The following is an 18,317-nucleotide window of genomic DNA, read 5'->3' on the forward strand; positions in this document are numbered from 1 at the left end:
CCTACTTCTGGAATTCATAACAACAATATTGAACTAGTAGGCTACCACGAAGCCGTGGCTACAAAGTCAAGTTCAGGAAAAGCAATCTCTTCACTTACCCCACAAGCATGACCATATGGGACTTTCCCCACCATCCAGGTGTGAGCCAGGCTGAGCAATTTATTCTATATATCCCAACGATTTTTCACAACATCCACAAACATCAATAATCGTTATTTACTTTTCCAACACTTTGTAGCTTATCTCCCATCTGCACAAAATCATTCATATGGCTGAAAATCTAATTTTAAAAGCTTTTAAAAGTATATTTTCACTATGCACATTAGGTCAATGAACAAGCATTCCAGGGAAGAAAAACCGATTCTGCCTAAAACTCACATGACGCTCCTTCCAAAGAAGTACTTCTGTTAACAGTCAATGACGTATTTGATATGAAACCCTTACAGTCGTTCATATTGCAGAGTTTGGAATTCTGGCTTTAAAAGGAACATTTAAGAGGAAATTTACAGTCCTCTTTAAATACCTTATAATAATATTTCCAGACTAATAAACACTATGTGAATACAGAAACAATATCAAAAAAGCTGACATTAAAAACCCCAACTTGACAAGAAAACACTGCCAACTTCCTCTGAAGAGGAAGTGCAGTGGCAATCTTTCCCTTCAGAACTTAATCAAAAGTTTCCATAAAGAAGTTAGGTAAATCTCCCCATCAGGACCAAAAAAGAATAATACAATTACAATAACATATACACGAATCAGTAAATGCTAACCAAACAAAGGAACTGGAACCACTGGAAAACCAATCATAAATTTCCAAAAAAAAACGAAAAGAGAGAGAAAAGAAAAAAAGAAAGAAAGGCAAACTTTTAATCCATTAATCTACGGGTGAATAGATGAATAGATTCCAGGAAAGCACAAGGAAACAGATCCAAAATACATTTAATAAAACGCAAGATACTAACCAAAGCAACAATAACTATTTCTGTCTACTTACAGTCTGTATAGCTTCGAAGTCCCCAGAAACAGCAACTCAGGAAACAGCTGAAGGTGATTTCTGTTTAAACGCCTTTTGAGAAAAACAAAAACAAAACGTATGTTACATAGAAAGTACCCAACAATGAGACTGTGATTGGGTAGTGTCATGCCTCATCCTGTATTTCAGTAAAGAATGAAACGACATTCAAGAGAATTCAAGCATTGAAAATCAGAAGTTGGTTACACCTTTTGTTACATGACTCTTTAAAGCAATTTTCCATTGTGCTTACTCAGATGATGATTACTGGGGCCTAAACTCTAAATTCACATCCCCTGCAACATCAGTCAACCAGCACAGATGCAATGAAACAGGATTTCTGGACTCAGACTCTGGTGTCTAGGTTAGGCAAGTTCAACATACAGCAGAAATACCATATTAAATGGTGCCCTAAAATAATTCATACGCTGTCCCAAATGACCTACATTTTCAGCCAAGGTACTGAGGGGAGGTGGAAATTTCATTTTTTTTAGCTTTTCATTTAGTTTCAGAAAAATGTATAAGAAAGTGTCAGCATGGTTTCTACCTCTAGGCAAAATCACAAGAAAACCGCAATCCACAGTTCTTGACTCTTAACTGAATAAGGCTGAGTTATAACTAACAGTGAGGGCAAAAATGTTTAAGTAATGTTTTTTCCTTAATGTTTAACTGATATTGCGATGTCTTAAATATTTTAGAAAAGAATCTGATTGCAACTCTAACTCAATTTAAGCCCCGGTACTACATAACTAAGCTCTTTTGGACTATGCACATTAACTAAAGAGTGGCAAAATCTAGCCCTCATGTACTCATATCCCAATCTCATTCGTTTTAAGTGTACAATTTAACGTTTCAGTAAAAATAAATATCTATCCTCTCTACTTTTCCCAAATTTAAATAAAATGAGGACAAGCTGATGTAAAATGCACACTTAAATGATTTATAAGCTGCTATAGCTCCAGAGGAGAGTAAGGACGTCCAGAAACTAACATCACACTGAAGAAACTTGAGGTGTTTATTGTGGTCAAGATAAATGTTAAGGTGGCAGAACAAGAGGGCATATCAATCTTGCCCTCCTCTAAATATGATGACATATTTAAACGGTCATCAGATGGGAGCAGAATTACAGTTATTTAGTCTCTGGAGGGCAGGAACAGCACTAGTAATTATAACTCAAGAAAGTAGATCATAAGGAAGACCTTTCTAAGTATAAAAGATATTAAGAAATGGGATGATCGGCTTTAGGAAGCTCTCAACTCCTTACTCCACATATATTCAAGCAGAGGCTATGCATTTTTTTTCCCCGCAACGAATGTAATAAAAAGAAATTCTGCATTAAGTGAAAAGTTGGACAAGGTGAACTTCAGAACTTCTTCCAACTCTAAAATGCCATGAGGCAATGACAGCTATGCTTACCGTCTTTTGCTACATAACTCATATTATTAAGAAGTTGGTCATCTATAGAAATACTCTCAGCACTTAGTAAAATGTATGCTCATAAAAATGTATGCTGAGACAATCAGAGGGAAAATAGTAAAATCAGTACTGAAAGGGTGGACTACTTTTCACCTACACTAATTTTGATAAATAAAGCACATAACAAGGTTAAATGTAAAATGAAACCAAAAGCTTTTCTTTTTTTTCTTTGCCAGGCATGGTTCTGAGGAAAGAGTACTTCCAGAGTCTACCATAAAACATTTTCAATAAAATATAACTTAATGATGACCTTGTTATATTGTGTCTGAAAAAATAGATTACAAGTATTCACAACAGGGCTAGTGAGAATTTGTCTAGGGAAGACTCCCCACTGTCCAAAGAGGCAATTGCAATTTTTAAAACGACAGAGATGTGCTTTCATAATCTGATCCAAACCATTGGACTAACAAACATCGTCCATGATTCTCCAGCCAAAACAAGCACGCTCCTTCAGGTCCCCAGCCCCTGCAGAGGCAACTCTCTGTATGGAGCTTTCCCTTTTCTCCAAAAGGTACTTTCTTACATCCTCTGTGTAATTCCCCTGATTCTCCTACATGAAGTTGATTCCTCCCTTGCCTGTGTCTCCATATGCCCATAGTATTTGATAAATAAGAGTCCCTCACACTATATTATATTTATTCACATACTGGTCTGATTCCCACTACACTGCAAGCTCTTCAAGTGTAAAGGCCATATCTGTGTATTTCCTTCCTTCTTCCCGGGCACTTATTAGGTCCTTAGGAAAAACTGCTCTTTGCATTTTGATATAGTTCAGCAAAATCCTAGCATGTGCATTTTATGTTCAGGCAACTTTCTCCAGGCATGCTCCCTAAGGTACCCACCTTAGGTTTTATGCCACCCTCCAGATAACCGAAGACCCGCCACCAAACCTGCTTTCATGTGCTCTATACAGCAATTGCCTCCCTTCCCTTCCTTCAACCTCCCCCAGCCATGCCATTCTCAACATCATCTAGAAATTGGAAGGAATTCAATATGTTGAAACAAATTCAAATATCCAAGTGACGGAGGGCTGCTACCAGATTTCTTGTTAATGGGTCTACATTGGTATCATTTTGGATATTGTAAGAAAGTAGATAATTCAGATAGGGTGCAAGCAGGGTCTTTTCTCAATTTTTTCTCAAGTTCTTAGTGGTTCTTAATTCATTCCCAAAGTAATAGCTAACATATATTAAGCTTACTAGGTGATAGTCACTGTTCTGAGAAGTTTACATGAATTATCACATTCATTCTACCCCATAAGTAGGTGCTACTGTCACTGCTGTTTTGGATGAAGGCACACAGCTCATAGAAAGTAGAGCTAGAACCTGAATTCAGGTGGGCTGACTCCAGAACATACCCTCTGAATCACTCCTTTCAAAGAGACACAGTCTAAACATTCCTCAAAATAATTCAGAATAATGTAATCCTCAACTTTCCTTTTCACCAATCTTTTTTTGGAAAAAATGTAGTTTTACATAGCCCACTTCCTAAATATCTATGAATGAATCACCTAAAAATAAAACACCAAGTTTTATTTAAAAAAAAAAAAACTAGCTGTATAGGCAGTTCACTATTTTAATGATCTATTTAAAATACCTAAAATTGAGAGCAAAACAAAAATACATATAAAATATTTTTCTCAGAATTCAAGTAATTTATCACTATTTCTTGAAAATTATTATGAATGACCTTAATGTGTCTAAGCCTACCATGTGTATAAGACACAGTACTATCATACAAAAAAAGGCAGATAATAGGTGACGTGGTAACACGCATAGAAAAACAGTATGATTCCACTTTTTTTCTTTAAAAGAGTATCAATACACTTTTGCTTCCTGTTCTATTTCCTCTTCCATTAGAACTAAGAATAAATGGAAATACAAACATTAAAATAAAAAGTGAAACTCTTCCAAAATATTCAATAAAGGAAAAAAATTTAAGCAGAATTTCTAATACAATGACCAGAAATTAAGTTTTTAAACTAAAGAGGATTTTTTAAAATCCAGAATTAAGTTAAAGACTATCAAGGTGCACAACAATTTCTAAACACAGCTCGAGAAAAAGTAACCTAGCTTCTTCTAATACCACAGAATACTTCTTAGTAGCTTGAAGGTGAGCGTGGCATAATAATAACTCTAATGTAAATGTGTTAAAGAAGTTAACATCTAATAGACCAAGAACAGATAAACAGCATGTAGAGAATTAAGGGCATCTCAGAGGAGGATTTATGGGAACCAACATGAATTTGCTGCATTAAGCAGACCAGGTGGGTCAATTACCAATTGTTCCCAGCCAGGATACTCAATTGTGTCAAAGGACAGATAAGAGATTCAGTGATATTCAGCTTCTGTGTCATCACCAGCTAGGTGGAATCTGTCCACAAGATCTCAGGAGACTGACTGAAAATTCGCTGGATAGAAATTCATGGTTTCAGAAAAGTGTGTAATGTGGGTCTCTGAGACACATTTTTTTCGGGTAAAGATAAGAAAGATCTCAGCAACTGTTGCCTCTGTGCTATGGGCTATTTTTTGACTGTGACCTTCAGTGGGGTGAATGATCTTTCTGTGTCACACTAAAGACCACTGGCCTCTGAAATGCAGGTTCTTAACAACCTCAACTTGAAGGGCAGCATAAGCATTATTGACAAGCATTGTTTCCAATTATTATCTGGCAGCTGCTCCTGTGACTTGTCCATTACTAGAGGTTGGAGGTCTCTTATTGTTTCAACTTTCACCTCAATTCAATTAACATTTGCAACGTTCACCCCAATCCAAAATGTAAAATGAAAACGATTTTACGAAAGCTAGTAAAAAATGCAAGTCTCCTATTTACCTGTCATTGTAAATGTAAGGTATTTACAATGCGCCTGATCTGTGACAAGTATTTGATAAATGCTGCCTTAAAAAGTCTATCTTTTACAATCTCCTATTTCTCAAACATAAATGCCTTCTTCTCAGGTAAATTTCCATTTGTCTTTTACGCTAACATTTTTAAAGCAAAGATTTTTAACATTTAGCTAGTATTAGATAAAGTTTATATTTTCAGCAGTGATATCAGTATTTTCACCCTTTATATTCTGTGGTAGGGAGATCAAAACTTATTAATAAAAATGTTGCTTCCTATTCATTCCCCTTACTTCTTGATATTCTCTATATATTCAGAGATTTTGATAAATACTCTGAAAAAAATTTGGAGAAGGTTTTGTACTTCGCATCTCGTCTATTGATGATATGCTATAAGAAAATCAGAAGGAAAATGATAGTAAATATGGATATTTAAAAGTCAAATTTATTATAGACACATTTTATTAGCTCAATAAGATAAAATAATTCCGAAACTCAGCTTCTGAAAAACAGGAAAGGAGATGCTGAAATGTATAATAATAATAGTTCCTTACGTGCTAACTCTGCGTCAAGCATTTTGTGAAACTCTGTGCATTATCTTACTAAACTCGTGTACCGATACTATGAGATATGATAACTGTTTCTGTTTTAATGATGATAAAACTGCAGTTTTAAAAGACGAAGCAATTTGATCAAGATCTCACAGTGGAAATGAAACCAAGGGTTTTTTGATGCCACTCCTAGCTAATGTTTTAAAAGCAGGTAGAAGAGTTTGTATCTGTTTAGAAAGCACAATCAATAGCACAACCAATGAGTGTCCGCCAATATTCATAGGACACACCAGGCAATAGCATATAAAATTACAAGGTGCCTACACTGAGGGGAGTCTAGGTTATCTACACTGAGCAGAGCAGCAGCAGAGAGATGAGGCCCCACCTGCATCCAGGGCGGACAGACACTGCCAAGAAGACAATCAAACAAATTTTTGCTAATGTTATCTTAAAGCAAGATTCCAATTGCATTAAAACCAAATCAGTGCTATTGTTACCAAACTTTCATTCTGAAAGTGTTTTCACCAATATTTCTCCTGGTCCAGCAGATATAAATTGCTTTGAAAACAGATAAGAGCAATATATACAAAGTCCATACAGAAAAGTCTCTCCTTCCATGGAAAGTTGTGAAATTCAGTCTAGAAGGCATAATTCAGGCAGAAAGGTATCCAACAGGAATGAAAGACAGAGTTCAATGTAAAATATTTGACATTCGTTGCTTCCACAAATACATTGTAACAGTGCAAACTAAACTACTCATTTCACGGGAGGTATAAAGGACACAGCATCCAGCAAACACTGTCACAAAGGATGAGCCCAAAACAGATGTGGGAAAAATAAACAGCCTTGCTGTTTCGGAATTTATAAAACGGTCCACAAAGAGCAAACAGGCCTTCTCACCACCGTTCAACTTCAAGGCCCATAAAAAAAAAACGCTGCATGAGAAACCCTCTCAGACAGATTGAATGTTCTGCAAAACTTCTAATAGTGCACTTGCGTTAAAGCCTTCTAAGACCATAGTCAGTAAATGTAATTTAAAATCATTCAATATTGCTTACAAACAGGTGAGAATAATTTGATATTTGGCTATCACAGATAGTGATACACTCTTGAACATCTAGGTGCATGATTTATCTCATACAATGTACATACTGAGCCTCTTTGCTGCGTTTGAGATGTTCTTAAAGAGCCTTTCCCAAGAAAATAACTGCCGTGATTTTAAACTTGGGTATAAAGGTGCCAGAGAACAATTCTTTTAAGATGAGCTTGCATTCTTTTCCAAGGAGATTAGCACTGTTAGTTTGCCCTTACTTCAAGAAAAAGGACGTGTTATGTGTTGCCTATAAACTTGCAGGATGAGTCAGAAGAGGGATTCTCCACCTTGATGAACAGGGGATAAGGGGAGCCTTCCTTCAGACCTGTTCCACAACATATTCTCTATTTGAACTCATGTATAGCGACCTACAACAGAAATTCTAGAGTGCCGTAGTTCCTCAGCCTCACATTGGCTGTCTCATGCCTACGCATGGTATGCACATCCAGGGAGAAATAACTCAGCACCACCTTCAAAAAATACATGTGCCTTTTAGATATCCTTCAACGAGAGGATAGTGTTTAGTCAAATTTAGGCTCTATTGTAAAGACATTTCTAAATTAAAATGAGTATTTTCTTTGTATTTACTTGATAGAAACTTTAAAATAGCTAAGTGAACAGGCTTTGCATGGCTTCATTTTAATAATATTTTCAGGACTCTTTTTTTCAAGCAAAAATGAGTATCAAATGACAAAGTTAGTAGAAAAAAGGTAATCTCAAATCCAAAGATACCAAAACTTGGAATGTTTAAAGCAATATTGTCTTATAGGAACGCCTTTACAACTTATTGGTTGGAAAAAAAAGTGCAGTCCAAGCCTTTGCCTTTATCACTTCTGCAATTTCCTTATTGCAAGGGTATGACCGTGAAGTTAATGAAATACCTAATATCCAAGGTTTTCAATGGTATGCTATTGGTTCTCATTAATGTAACTTAGGCATATATGCATTTTATTTTGCATTGAGTGTTTCGTTGCATTTCGGACAAAATACCCTAATTTTTTTGGACAACCTTAAAAAATTTTCAAAAACTTTCTCCTACTCTTGCATTTGTATTATCCAGGAACTTACAAAAGCAGATGATTTGCAGTAGTGAAACACTGAAGTGGCCATAAAATAGAACTTTAATGACTGCAGCATAATCCCATAAGACATAAGTGAACAACATAACTATACCAGCATAGAAAAGTCAGGGGTCCCAATGTGATTTTTTTAGCCTTCTAACACATTACACACTAACCAAGAAATACCTTGAATTAATAATTTTTCATGGAGACTTTATTGCAAGTATACACAGGCATCTTCCGTGAAATATAAAGAAGGATAATTCTGAAATGTTTCTTTACTGTAGCTTATTTGTAGTTTGTTTTTCCTTCATTAATTTCCATTGACTATCTAGTCACTTAACTATATTAGATTTCATTTGAACATTTGATTAAACAATATGAGACCTGTTAATACAATCTGCATGAGGCACATTCTCAAGGCTTCATTCTCATCCCAGATAAGCAGGTACTACTGGCAACACAGGGCATCCACGGGAATCACCAGTGCACATGTTAGGTCAGGGCGTAGAATAGGAAACTGTCAAAACAGGAAGTACTGTGTGCTCATAATGTGTAGGCGTGATTAAAACTTATTCCTTTTACAATGATTCATAACCACATTCTGATCATCGTATCATCTGCTGTTGTTCTCTATACAATACAAAGAAGGAAGTGAGGGGAAAGGAGGCAGTGAGACAGAAAAGGGGGGAAGGGAGAGAGGATTTCTATACCCATCTACTTCTTGACATTTTGACTGATAACTTTGTATTTCATCAATTCTTTGAAGTGGAAAAAATGTGTTTCTTTTGTAGCTATAATGCTTTGATTTACCAATAATGATTTTCTCATCCTATACTAAAATTAAATCCAACCTAATCACATGACCCTGTTTCTTAGAGATTAAAAGTTGGATTTCTAAAAGGCACAGCTCTTATCTTCTGTTCTCAGATGGCTTCTTTCCCTAGATCAAGTTAAAACTCTATCAACATAAAATAAAAAGAAAAAAACTTATAATTTTGAAATATTCACAAATTATCATTTGGCATTGTTCTGATTTTATCATTTTAAAATGAAAAGATAACTTAGAACCATAAATTGCATACGAATAAAGTTAATGTTTTTATTTTTTGTTCTTCACACAAAGAAAGAAAATTAACTTGCCATATTATATATTATATATATACAGTATAAATGGCATTTACAAGATAAACCTGCATTTATACACCTTTTCATAATTTGGAGTTTGAATTTAAAACTCACATTTAAATTGCTAAAAAACATATAAGCTCACACAAGATATAATTATTTAAAAGTTAACTCACTGATTACTTCCTGTTTATCACATTGTCTCTTGCAACTTTCGGGGGAAAAAAAGACAATTTGTGTGATGTTAATGACATCACCTACTACAATAAGAATATATACCATAATAATATTATTATAAGGCCATAGTAATTTGATTATAGAACTCTCTGGGTAGCTTTTTTAATTTTTATTTTTTAATTAATATACTGAACAAAATTTAAAATAGTTTGTTCCACAATAACCTGAATGCATTCTTTAGCAAAACTGCTTGCCATTTAATGTATTTAAAGAAATAAATATTTGAAAAGTGTATCCACAATGTTCCTAAGAAATGGTTTTGAATTCCAGAGTCCCAAGGAGATGAATTGGCTGTCAGATAACAATGTGCTTCCATCAGATGGACTTGGCAGTTGTAAACAAAAGGAATTTTCTCAGCTTTTCCTCACAAATATGAAATATTTGCTCTCAGCCAACAGCTGGGGTGATTTAAAGAAGTCCTGCACATATATTAGTTTTCATTCAAAATTACAAATCCTCCTCCCACTCTGAAACATCTGACTGCATCTCTGTAGAATAGAAAATTGTTCTGAGATGAAGTGACATTCCCGGAGAAGTAAAAGTCAAAAAATAGTACCTACTTACAACTTTAATCGAATTTCAGACCATAAGGTATCTGGTTAATAATTTTTAGGAAAAGTTAATTTATTCAAGATGAAAGTTCAAATGATACTCCAAAGTGGCTTGAAAAATAATGAGAAAGTTTGGTTTGTTCCAGTGTTTCTGAAAATATTTAAAACTACAATATAAACAAAATACAGACTTCATGAAAAGCCACTGAGAATCCGTCAATGGTGTCAAAGTTGTTTAAGAAAAAAATATACATATACATACATATATGTCTCTCACATGGAAAAATGTATATATGTGACTATTAAACACATATATATGAATAAATAAAAGTTATTCATGAAAAAACTGTTAATGTTTAAATGATAATTTTAAATTATCTATTCATCTTACTAAACATTTAAATTATATTAATGCTTAGTTTTTAATGGATGAATTAAAAATACTTTTGCCAAGTTCTCACTAGAAATTAGCTATTCATAAAAGAGATCAAAGAATAAATACTTTCAGAGTATTTTTATATATTAAGAAACAGCTTATGAACTTATAAACTTTGTTATAAACTTAACCAAATATTTACCTTATTTTTATCCCCTCCCCAAAACTAGCTCTAGGTACTGGTTTTAAATTTATTTTGAATTCCACAATTATATCCCTATATTGTAATATTATTCATGAACAAAATTTTATAGCAAAATAAATTAGGTATCTCTGTTTAAGTTTACTTTAGGTTATAAAAATGTAGCCTATATTTACAAATACCTTAGAAGTTGACAAGCCACTTTTATATTTACAATTACACAGAATTAACTTTTGCCCTTGGGCCCAGTGAATCTGAGTACGTGCTATGCCCTAAATGAACTTCATATTTCACTATTTTAAATAAAATTTTTATTTTTACCTAAAGTGCCTCTTAAAGCAGGCATGGAAACATTAAGATAATTGTTGCTACTTTTAAGAGAGCTGATATTTGCCCTTAGAAATGCAAAGCTACTAAACTTGAATTATCAAGACATATGGAGATATGTAATTCATATTTCAAATGACAAACTGTGTATTTTATCTAATTATTTCAGCAGAGGTTTTTGTCTTTTGTATATATACACTATAGGCATAAAATAATAATGGTCCTCCAGTAATATATAACAATCCATAAGATTTTGTGTCTGAAAAAATAAAAATGTATTTTAAATCCTGAAGTCCACATTTGATCTTCTTGGAAAAAACAATCAATGTTAAATGATGTGTTTTGATAACATAACTCTTACTTCTATTTCTACTAAATTCTTTTTCCAGCAAAAAAATATTTAGAAAGCTACTATAAAATAATGAAATAAAACTGTGAATAGCAGTTATTAACAATACTCACCACGTGTTAAATATCAGAAAGCAAATCTTTATCACTAAGAACTTTAAATATTTCCTCCAGTGTCACTAATGACACACATAGCAATAGCATGGGAACTAAAATAACTATCAGCAAAACTCTTCTTTTCCATAATGCACCATAAATACAAATAAAATTACCACCTTTCTTCCTACATAAGCAAATAAAACAAACTAGATGAAAAATAAGAAAAAATGTACATCTCTAAGTACCAAAGCAATGGTTACCAAGGAAGTAAATGTCTCAGGAAAGTAAGTCTGTATTTTTGAACTTGTACAAGTTAGTACTATTTATGCAAAAATTCTATTATTTCTAATCGTAAATTAGTTTGAAAATCACTTTATCAACTTCTTGTTTCTGTAAACTTACAAAGACTAAGACATGAAATTGAAGACATGGTCCTTGAAATGCAAGTATTTTTTAAAATATAGTTATGTCGTCATAAGTTTGGAATTGAAAATACTTACAGTCTCTCCAGTTCTTTAAGATCCTGGAATGCTCCTCTTTCAATGGTGCTAATCTTATTCTCCATAAGCTGACTGAAATGCAAAGTATAACAGGAGTCTTAATGTTACCACTCACCATCTGAAAAAGTGTCAATTCAGCAACTGAAAACTTGTCCCTTTATGAAGTTAAATACTGCTCTGGTTTGAGATTCAATATCAAATCTAACAATGTTATATCTGAGAAAAATCAGGGAAGGAAAATAGCATCCTCATCACGAAACTTTCATAAAAAATACTAATTCAGTTTCTCACAAAATTTCGTCAGAATCCTGAACCATAAACTATAGTCTATCCCGAAAAGTAACCCATGACACTACAACTTTGATGGCTGTTTTTCAAGTGAGTTCTTAACTGAAAGAAACAACATACAATAATTCATCATACACATACTTCAATTCACTGATGGATATACGTCAGAAACTGGAAGAATTCATAAAGGCCAAAAATGTGTTTTTCAAAAATGAACAATGAACACGCAATGATCAAGAGTATATGTTCACTGCAATGTAAACATTTATAAATCTGTAGGTAAAAACAATTTTACATTACACTGAATCTCAAATGATTGTTCATTCACAACTAACTTAACACATTAATTAAAAATGTAATCATACTGCAACAACTTTATAAGAGCTGCAAAGATATAAAATACAAGAAACGATTCAAAATATGACCAACATATTTTTATAGAGAAACATTTCCCACTAAAAACTCTGCGAAAACCTGGACTGTTTGATTTTAATGTTAGAAAATATAGGTACATGTTGTTTGCTAGAGAAGTCTGAACATTTTTATATTAGCAATAATAAAATGCAGGCCCACTTTATAGTTAATCTCAAATCCTAAAAGTATATCAAATGTCTCACATTACTCATTCATATTGTAAAAGCAACTATTCTACATTTTTATATGCATAAGGCACTTAGGGTACGGTATAGCAAACATTTGAAGTCATTTCCATTATACTGTTTCTATGGCTTGCATCCAACCTTAAAATAAAGGCCTACATTTTTATTAAAAATTGAAGTACACTGATAAACAAAAAAAAGAAAGGAAACCAAGGCCTTTTAAAATTTTATGTTTCTGTCATTGAGACAGTTATTAAAACTGAGATCAGTAACAATTCAAAGTACACAACCTTAAAAAACAAAAGAGAATTCTCCAAAACACAGAAGAACATACTTACAGAACTCTTAGGTGTCGAAGACCAGCAAAATCTGTCTTAGTAATCCGTGTGATGTTATTTCCATTCAAATCCCTAAGAGAAAATAAGTAAGAAAATGAAAGTTCCGTTTAATTTCTACCACTATCTAGTTAAATAAAGACAAATACAAACTAAATAAAAGCTTTGAGATAAAGGATCAGTTCCAATTACTAAAGTAGTTTGCAAAGTAAAAGAGACAGAAACAAAAGGAAGTCATCTTTGAAAGAAAATTTTTAAAATGATTCTTAAGTTTACAGAGTCCATGCTTGCTGTCATATGACAAGAAAATGAAGTGATTCCCTTATCAAGAGACGTTCTCTTTTGTGTGTGTATGGGATGCTTTCAATTTTTGCTTTTATAAGGAGGTGTATATGAATTTCACAGGTATTCTGCTATTTACTATTACTGTTAGGAACAGTCCCAAAAAGTTACCTTCAGGAAGTTAAAGAAACACTTTTCTAATACTATTCAGGAAGAAATTTTAAAAATTCAGAACCCTATCCTTAGGTGGCACCATGGCTAAACTTCCTAAGGCAAAGAATAAAGTTAGAGTGCCATCAAAAGAACTGCACTTCAAAGACTCGCATTTATAAGCATTTACCTTCCAACAATTCTATGTTTGTATGAAAATGAAAGTCTTCATTTGCAGCTCAGGGACCCCCGCTGTGACTGTAAAGTGAAAACCACTAGCAAGGGCAATAATGGAAATAGTATTCAGGCCCTGACATTTTTGTTCAGATTTCAGCACCACGTTTCCCTCAAGAGTCACAAACCCCTTTTCTGGCATCTTAGGTCAAGATCTAAACTTGCCCTGGTTCCAATCATTTCAAATAAAACCAGTTTTTGCTGCGGTTTGAATGTTGTCCTTCACGGAAGTAAACCTTACCTTGACTTTAAAACATCATGTGTATTTAATGTGTTTATGTTGTCAATGATATAATTTTATAAGCCAGCACTGAGTAAACTATTTTCTGAAACTTCTTTATAGATCCCTCATAGGGATAAATTTTTTTTCAAGGACCTTAAAACTCAATTGCTATTTTTTTCCCAAACCATTCCCTTTTTTGTTGAATAAGACATGTTAGTGCTTAAACTTTAAACTGTTCTGAATAGCATGAAATGACAAGGGCTAAAACAGAGTTCTGCACTGCTTTCTCCCCAACCCATTTTCCGTGCTGAGCAAAGTACCATCGAATTGTTCCTACAGTGGTTGGGGTCTTTCTTTTTCCGGGCTACTTGACATAAGCTGAGTCCCAACCGCCACCGCCAGCCCCCCAATCCCAGACAAACTTGGGAGATCACATTCTGACAAGATACCCTTGGTAGGGCCTCAACCTGCCCAGCGCTGCGGGCCAGGGAAGGAGGGCAGAGACGGAGTAGCGGGCGGCCCAGTGGGTCTCGGGATGGGGCAGCCACTGGCAAGGGAAGGAATGGCTCAACTCTGGCCTTTAAACTGAGGGCGAGGAAAATGGGTCGGATAAGAGATCGACTCGACGCGCTGCGGGCCGCGCTGGTGGAAACCTGCAAGTCCAAGGCGTCCCCTCCGCCGTCCGGCCCCCTCACAGCCTGGGGGCGCAGGGGCCCGGGGAGCGCAGGCTGAGAGCGTTGCCCCGGCCGCCCTCGCCCCGCCGGGCCCAAGCTCAGCGGCGAGGGGAGCGCGCCCCGGGCGCCCGGGAAGCGCGGGGCGGCGGCCTCTGCGTTCACAAAGAGAACGGCCTCCACGCTCCACTTCCCTGAACTCGGAAAGCGCCCCACAAGCGGCGCGTGGGCCGTCAACACCCGCGTTGCGATTACTTCTTCATTAGAGGCTCACAGAGACAGGGAGGCGGGGATGTCTGCGGGCAGCAGAGCGCGAAGAGAGGAAGGAAGGGGAGATGCTGCCACGAGCAGGGACGCAGAAACTGCCAGAAAGGTGGAAAGGGGGCACTACGGCTCAGCAGGAAGGGCCGAAGGGGGCAGCCGAGGGCCGCGGGGTCACCAAATTGGTCAGACCCGACTTGGCCGGCTCCGCTTGGAGAACCAGCCCTAACTTCACCTAGCCGACGGGACGTGGTCCGCCTCCGGAGCCTCCCCCCTCGGACAGGTCCTTGGGGCTCGCCGCCGCCGCCGCCTCCTCCCAGGAGAAATGAAAGGCGGGGGAAGAGTCGCGGGGGGCTGCGCGCGGCCACCGCGGAAGCTGCTGCCGTCCTGGGGCATCCTTCCTTCCGCGGCCTGTAGAAGCGCCCATGGGCGGGCTCAGCCGCCCCACGACCCCGTCTCCTCTCCCTCAGTCCCCAGGAGGGCGACACAAAGCCGGGGAGCGGAGGTTTCTCTCTTTTGAGTACCCCCCCTCCCGCGTCAACCCCCCCCCTTCTTCGCGCCACCCCGCGGTGACAAGAGCCGGGAATCGGCCCTGAACCGACCCGCGACAGTTCCCAACCGCAAGGTGACTCCGTTTACAGAGTCCGAGGAACAAAGTCGCGTCTCCCTTGCCCCGGGCATCCGCGTCTATTCGTCCCCCATCTCCCCGTCTCCCCAGCCTCACAAAACTCGCCCGCAAAGGGCTGCGAGTGGCGGGACTGGAGCGGGAGGAAGGGACCAAGCGCAGCAGCCAGCGGGCCCGCCCCTCCTTGGGCAGTGGCCCCTCCCCGGGCAGCGCCCTCCCAGAGAGTTCAAGACCAGGATGCGCCTTCGGGAAAGCTAGTGAGGACTGCCCCAGGCACAGTTCTCTGTGCCGCTCAGTCCCTCCAGTCTCGACGCAGGGGCTGCGCGACCCGGATGGTGGGGAGGAAGGGGGAGGAAGAGCCCATACTCACAGTCTCTCAGTGCTGCGAGGGATGTTCCTGGGCACACTGCGCAGCGCCAGCCCGTGACAGTCCACTGTGCTCCCGGAGCAGGAGCACTGCGCCGGACACGCTTGCGGCGCCACCTTGTTCAGGATCGCCAGCACTAACCCCAGCGACAGGGACAGCGTCTGCCAGCCCACGCCGCGCATCTTCCCCCGCCGCCTCCTAGCTCGCCGGCGCCAGGGGTTTTCTCTTTAGCTTGCTGCTCTGCTGGAACTGCGCTGTGCCTGAGGCCCAGTGCCTGGCGCGAGTCTAGCAACCCAGAGTGTCCGGAAAACGTGCACAAGATAATATAGAAGTAACAGTAATATTCAAGGCAGTAAAGCTAACACAGATACACGCCTCTCAGCTCCCCTCACCCTCCTCCTGCAAGGCAGGCGCTCCTTGGGCAACTTTAGGTCCTGAAGATCAGTTGGCCCGGCCAAGGCTACAGGGAGACCCCAAAGCAGCGGGGAGGAGGTCACGCGTCGTCTGCCTCACAAATATCAACTTGGAGGTAAAAGACCTGGAGCTCCCAACCGCGATGAAGATCGTGAAGATGCAGGGGCCAGCTGCGCGTGGAACAGGGGTGTTCCGGTTCCACCGACCCCCTCTGCAAACCCAATTCCAGTGGGGACGGTAGGAGACAGAAGAAGGAAGCTCAGTAGGAATGGTGGCCTCGGTCAAAGTGGGCTCTCCGAAACTAGAAGGCGCAGGAGCCCCGCGGGCCGGGAGCGGCGCGCGTTGGACGACCGGACATGGCGCGCGGGGGCGCACCGGGCTGACGCGCAGCCTAGGGGGCGCGGGACCGCGCTGCGGGGCTCCTGGCGAGGCTCACTCTCGCGGCCTGCCCCACCGGCCTGCTGCTCCTCCGCAGCCCGGGCCGGTCCTCGTCGTCTACCGACAGCGGAGGACGATTTGCAAACACACATGCACTTCGCTGAAGGATGTCTGGGCAATTCCGCCTCCCGCCCCGGCGTCCTTGGAGACGCTCCGCACGAGGGCCTTCCCCGGGGTCACGCAGAAAAGACAAAAGGGCAATCGAGCCGCCCAGCAGGCAGGAATATCCACTAGTCACGACCCCGGGAGAGGAAATCCAAGAGGCCAAGTTGAGGATGAGAGCTCCTGCTAAGGCTGAGTAGGGAATGGCTGGCCGGCCGGCCAGAAAGAGTGGAAAGGCCAAGCTGGAGGTGTCCGCTTCCCGGGTCCTCCCGGGGCGTTCCGAACGGTGGAGAGATGGCAGCTGGGTCGGTGGTATCTTCTAATCCGAGGAGACCCCAGGAGGCAGCTGAACGGCAGTCCTGTGTGCGTGCGTGTGTCAGCCCCTCTCGTCTCCCGGATACGCCGCAGCTCCGCAGCAGACACCTGATGGCAAAGGTGGAAGAAATAAGAGCACGCTCCTGGGCCGGGGCAGCCCTTCGGTCTCCCCCCGACAGCCCACAAGTGGGTCCTCCTTCTCAAAGTGCAGGAACTTTTCCCAGGGTTTGAATCCAGTCCCCACAGCCACGGTGGGAGTCGTACCGCCGACGTCGCGACGCCGCCCGACTCTGGGCGTTGCACCTGACTCGGCGGCCGCAGTCCGGAGCAGCCCGTCTCCTTCCAGCCCCTTTCCCCTCTCCAGGTGGCTTTCTGCGCCCCTTTCTTGGGGGAGGGAAGTGGGGAAGAGGGAAAGCGGCGACAGGGAGCGGGGACTCGGTGGCTCTGCTGACTCCCGAGCTCCTGGCAAGTGTCTAAACAATAGGACGGACGCAGCAGCCCTAGCCTCGCTCGGCTGCGGGAAGGTGGGTTGTTGTTGTAACTGGAGTTGTTGGCTCGGGCTGCCTGGCGCTCAGCGCAGCCGAACAAAAACCCAGCCCGCGCCTCTGGAGCCGGCCGCGAGCCCCCGGACGCTCCCCTTTCTCCTCAGCGCTCCCGCCTTGCCCGGAAAGCTCGGCAGCTCCCGCCTGCGCCCGGGAGCCACGGCGCTCCCATCACTCGCCGCCGCCGCCTTTTTTTAACCACCGTCTGCGGCAGCCACCACCGCCGCCGCCGCCAGCCTCCGCCGTCCGCGCACTCCCCAAATAAATAACCCCAAGTCAGAAGTTAAGCCGGCGCCGGATTTATATACCCGGCGGAGCCCCCACCCCCTCGGCTCCGCCCCGCGCGGCCCGGCACCGCCCACTGGCTGAGCGCTGGGAGCCCGCACCTCGCAGCGGAGAGGTGAGGCCCCCGGCTGCCAGCGCCGGGCGGAGGCGGCGGAGGCGACGGAGGCGGCGGCCGGCGGCGCGTTCCCGCGCACCGCAGCTCGCGCCCTCGCTCCCACGCCCGGGCAAAGTTTGGCGGAGGAAGGAGGTTCCCGGGCCCCCGCCCCCAACTCCAGGGCCCCAGAGGTGACCCAGACTCGAAGACGGTAGTTCGCAGCGGGGGAAGGACGAGAGGGTGGCTTTGAGCGCGGCTCGTAAGTAGCGCTGCCGGTGCCTCTGC

The 18,317-nt window shown here is 40.9% G+C and overlaps 1 protein-coding gene across 4 annotated transcripts in view; it reads right to left on the minus strand.

Moving 5' to 3' along the window:
- Positions 1 to 16,352, minus strand: part of SLIT2 (slit guidance ligand 2) — a 379,752-nt gene extending 363,400 nt beyond the window's left edge. For 3 of the 4 annotated variants that reach the window (XM_036853386.1, XM_036853384.1, XM_036853385.1), the window contains exons 1-4: positions 15,846 to 16,041; positions 13,033 to 13,104; positions 11,808 to 11,879; positions 998 to 1,069 (exon numbers count right to left, since the gene is read on the minus strand). In XM_036853386.1, the coding sequence (XP_036709281.1) occupies positions 998 to 1,069; positions 11,808 to 11,879; positions 13,033 to 13,104; positions 15,846 to 16,024 (395 nt within the window). In that variant the 5' untranslated portion in view covers positions 16,025 to 16,041. Of the gene's footprint in view, positions 1 to 997; positions 1,070 to 11,807; positions 11,880 to 13,032; positions 13,105 to 15,845 lie in introns of all 4 variants that reach the window. The other variant, XM_036853383.1, reaches the window with a different exon arrangement.
- Positions 16,353 to 18,317: the final 1,965 nt, after the last annotated feature.

The sequence above is a fragment of the Balaenoptera musculus genome, chromosome 5 (genome assembly GCF_009873245.2).
Source record: "Balaenoptera musculus isolate JJ_BM4_2016_0621 chromosome 5, mBalMus1.pri.v3, whole genome shotgun sequence".
NCBI classification, from domain to species: domain Eukaryota; kingdom Metazoa; phylum Chordata; class Mammalia; order Artiodactyla; family Balaenopteridae; genus Balaenoptera; species Balaenoptera musculus.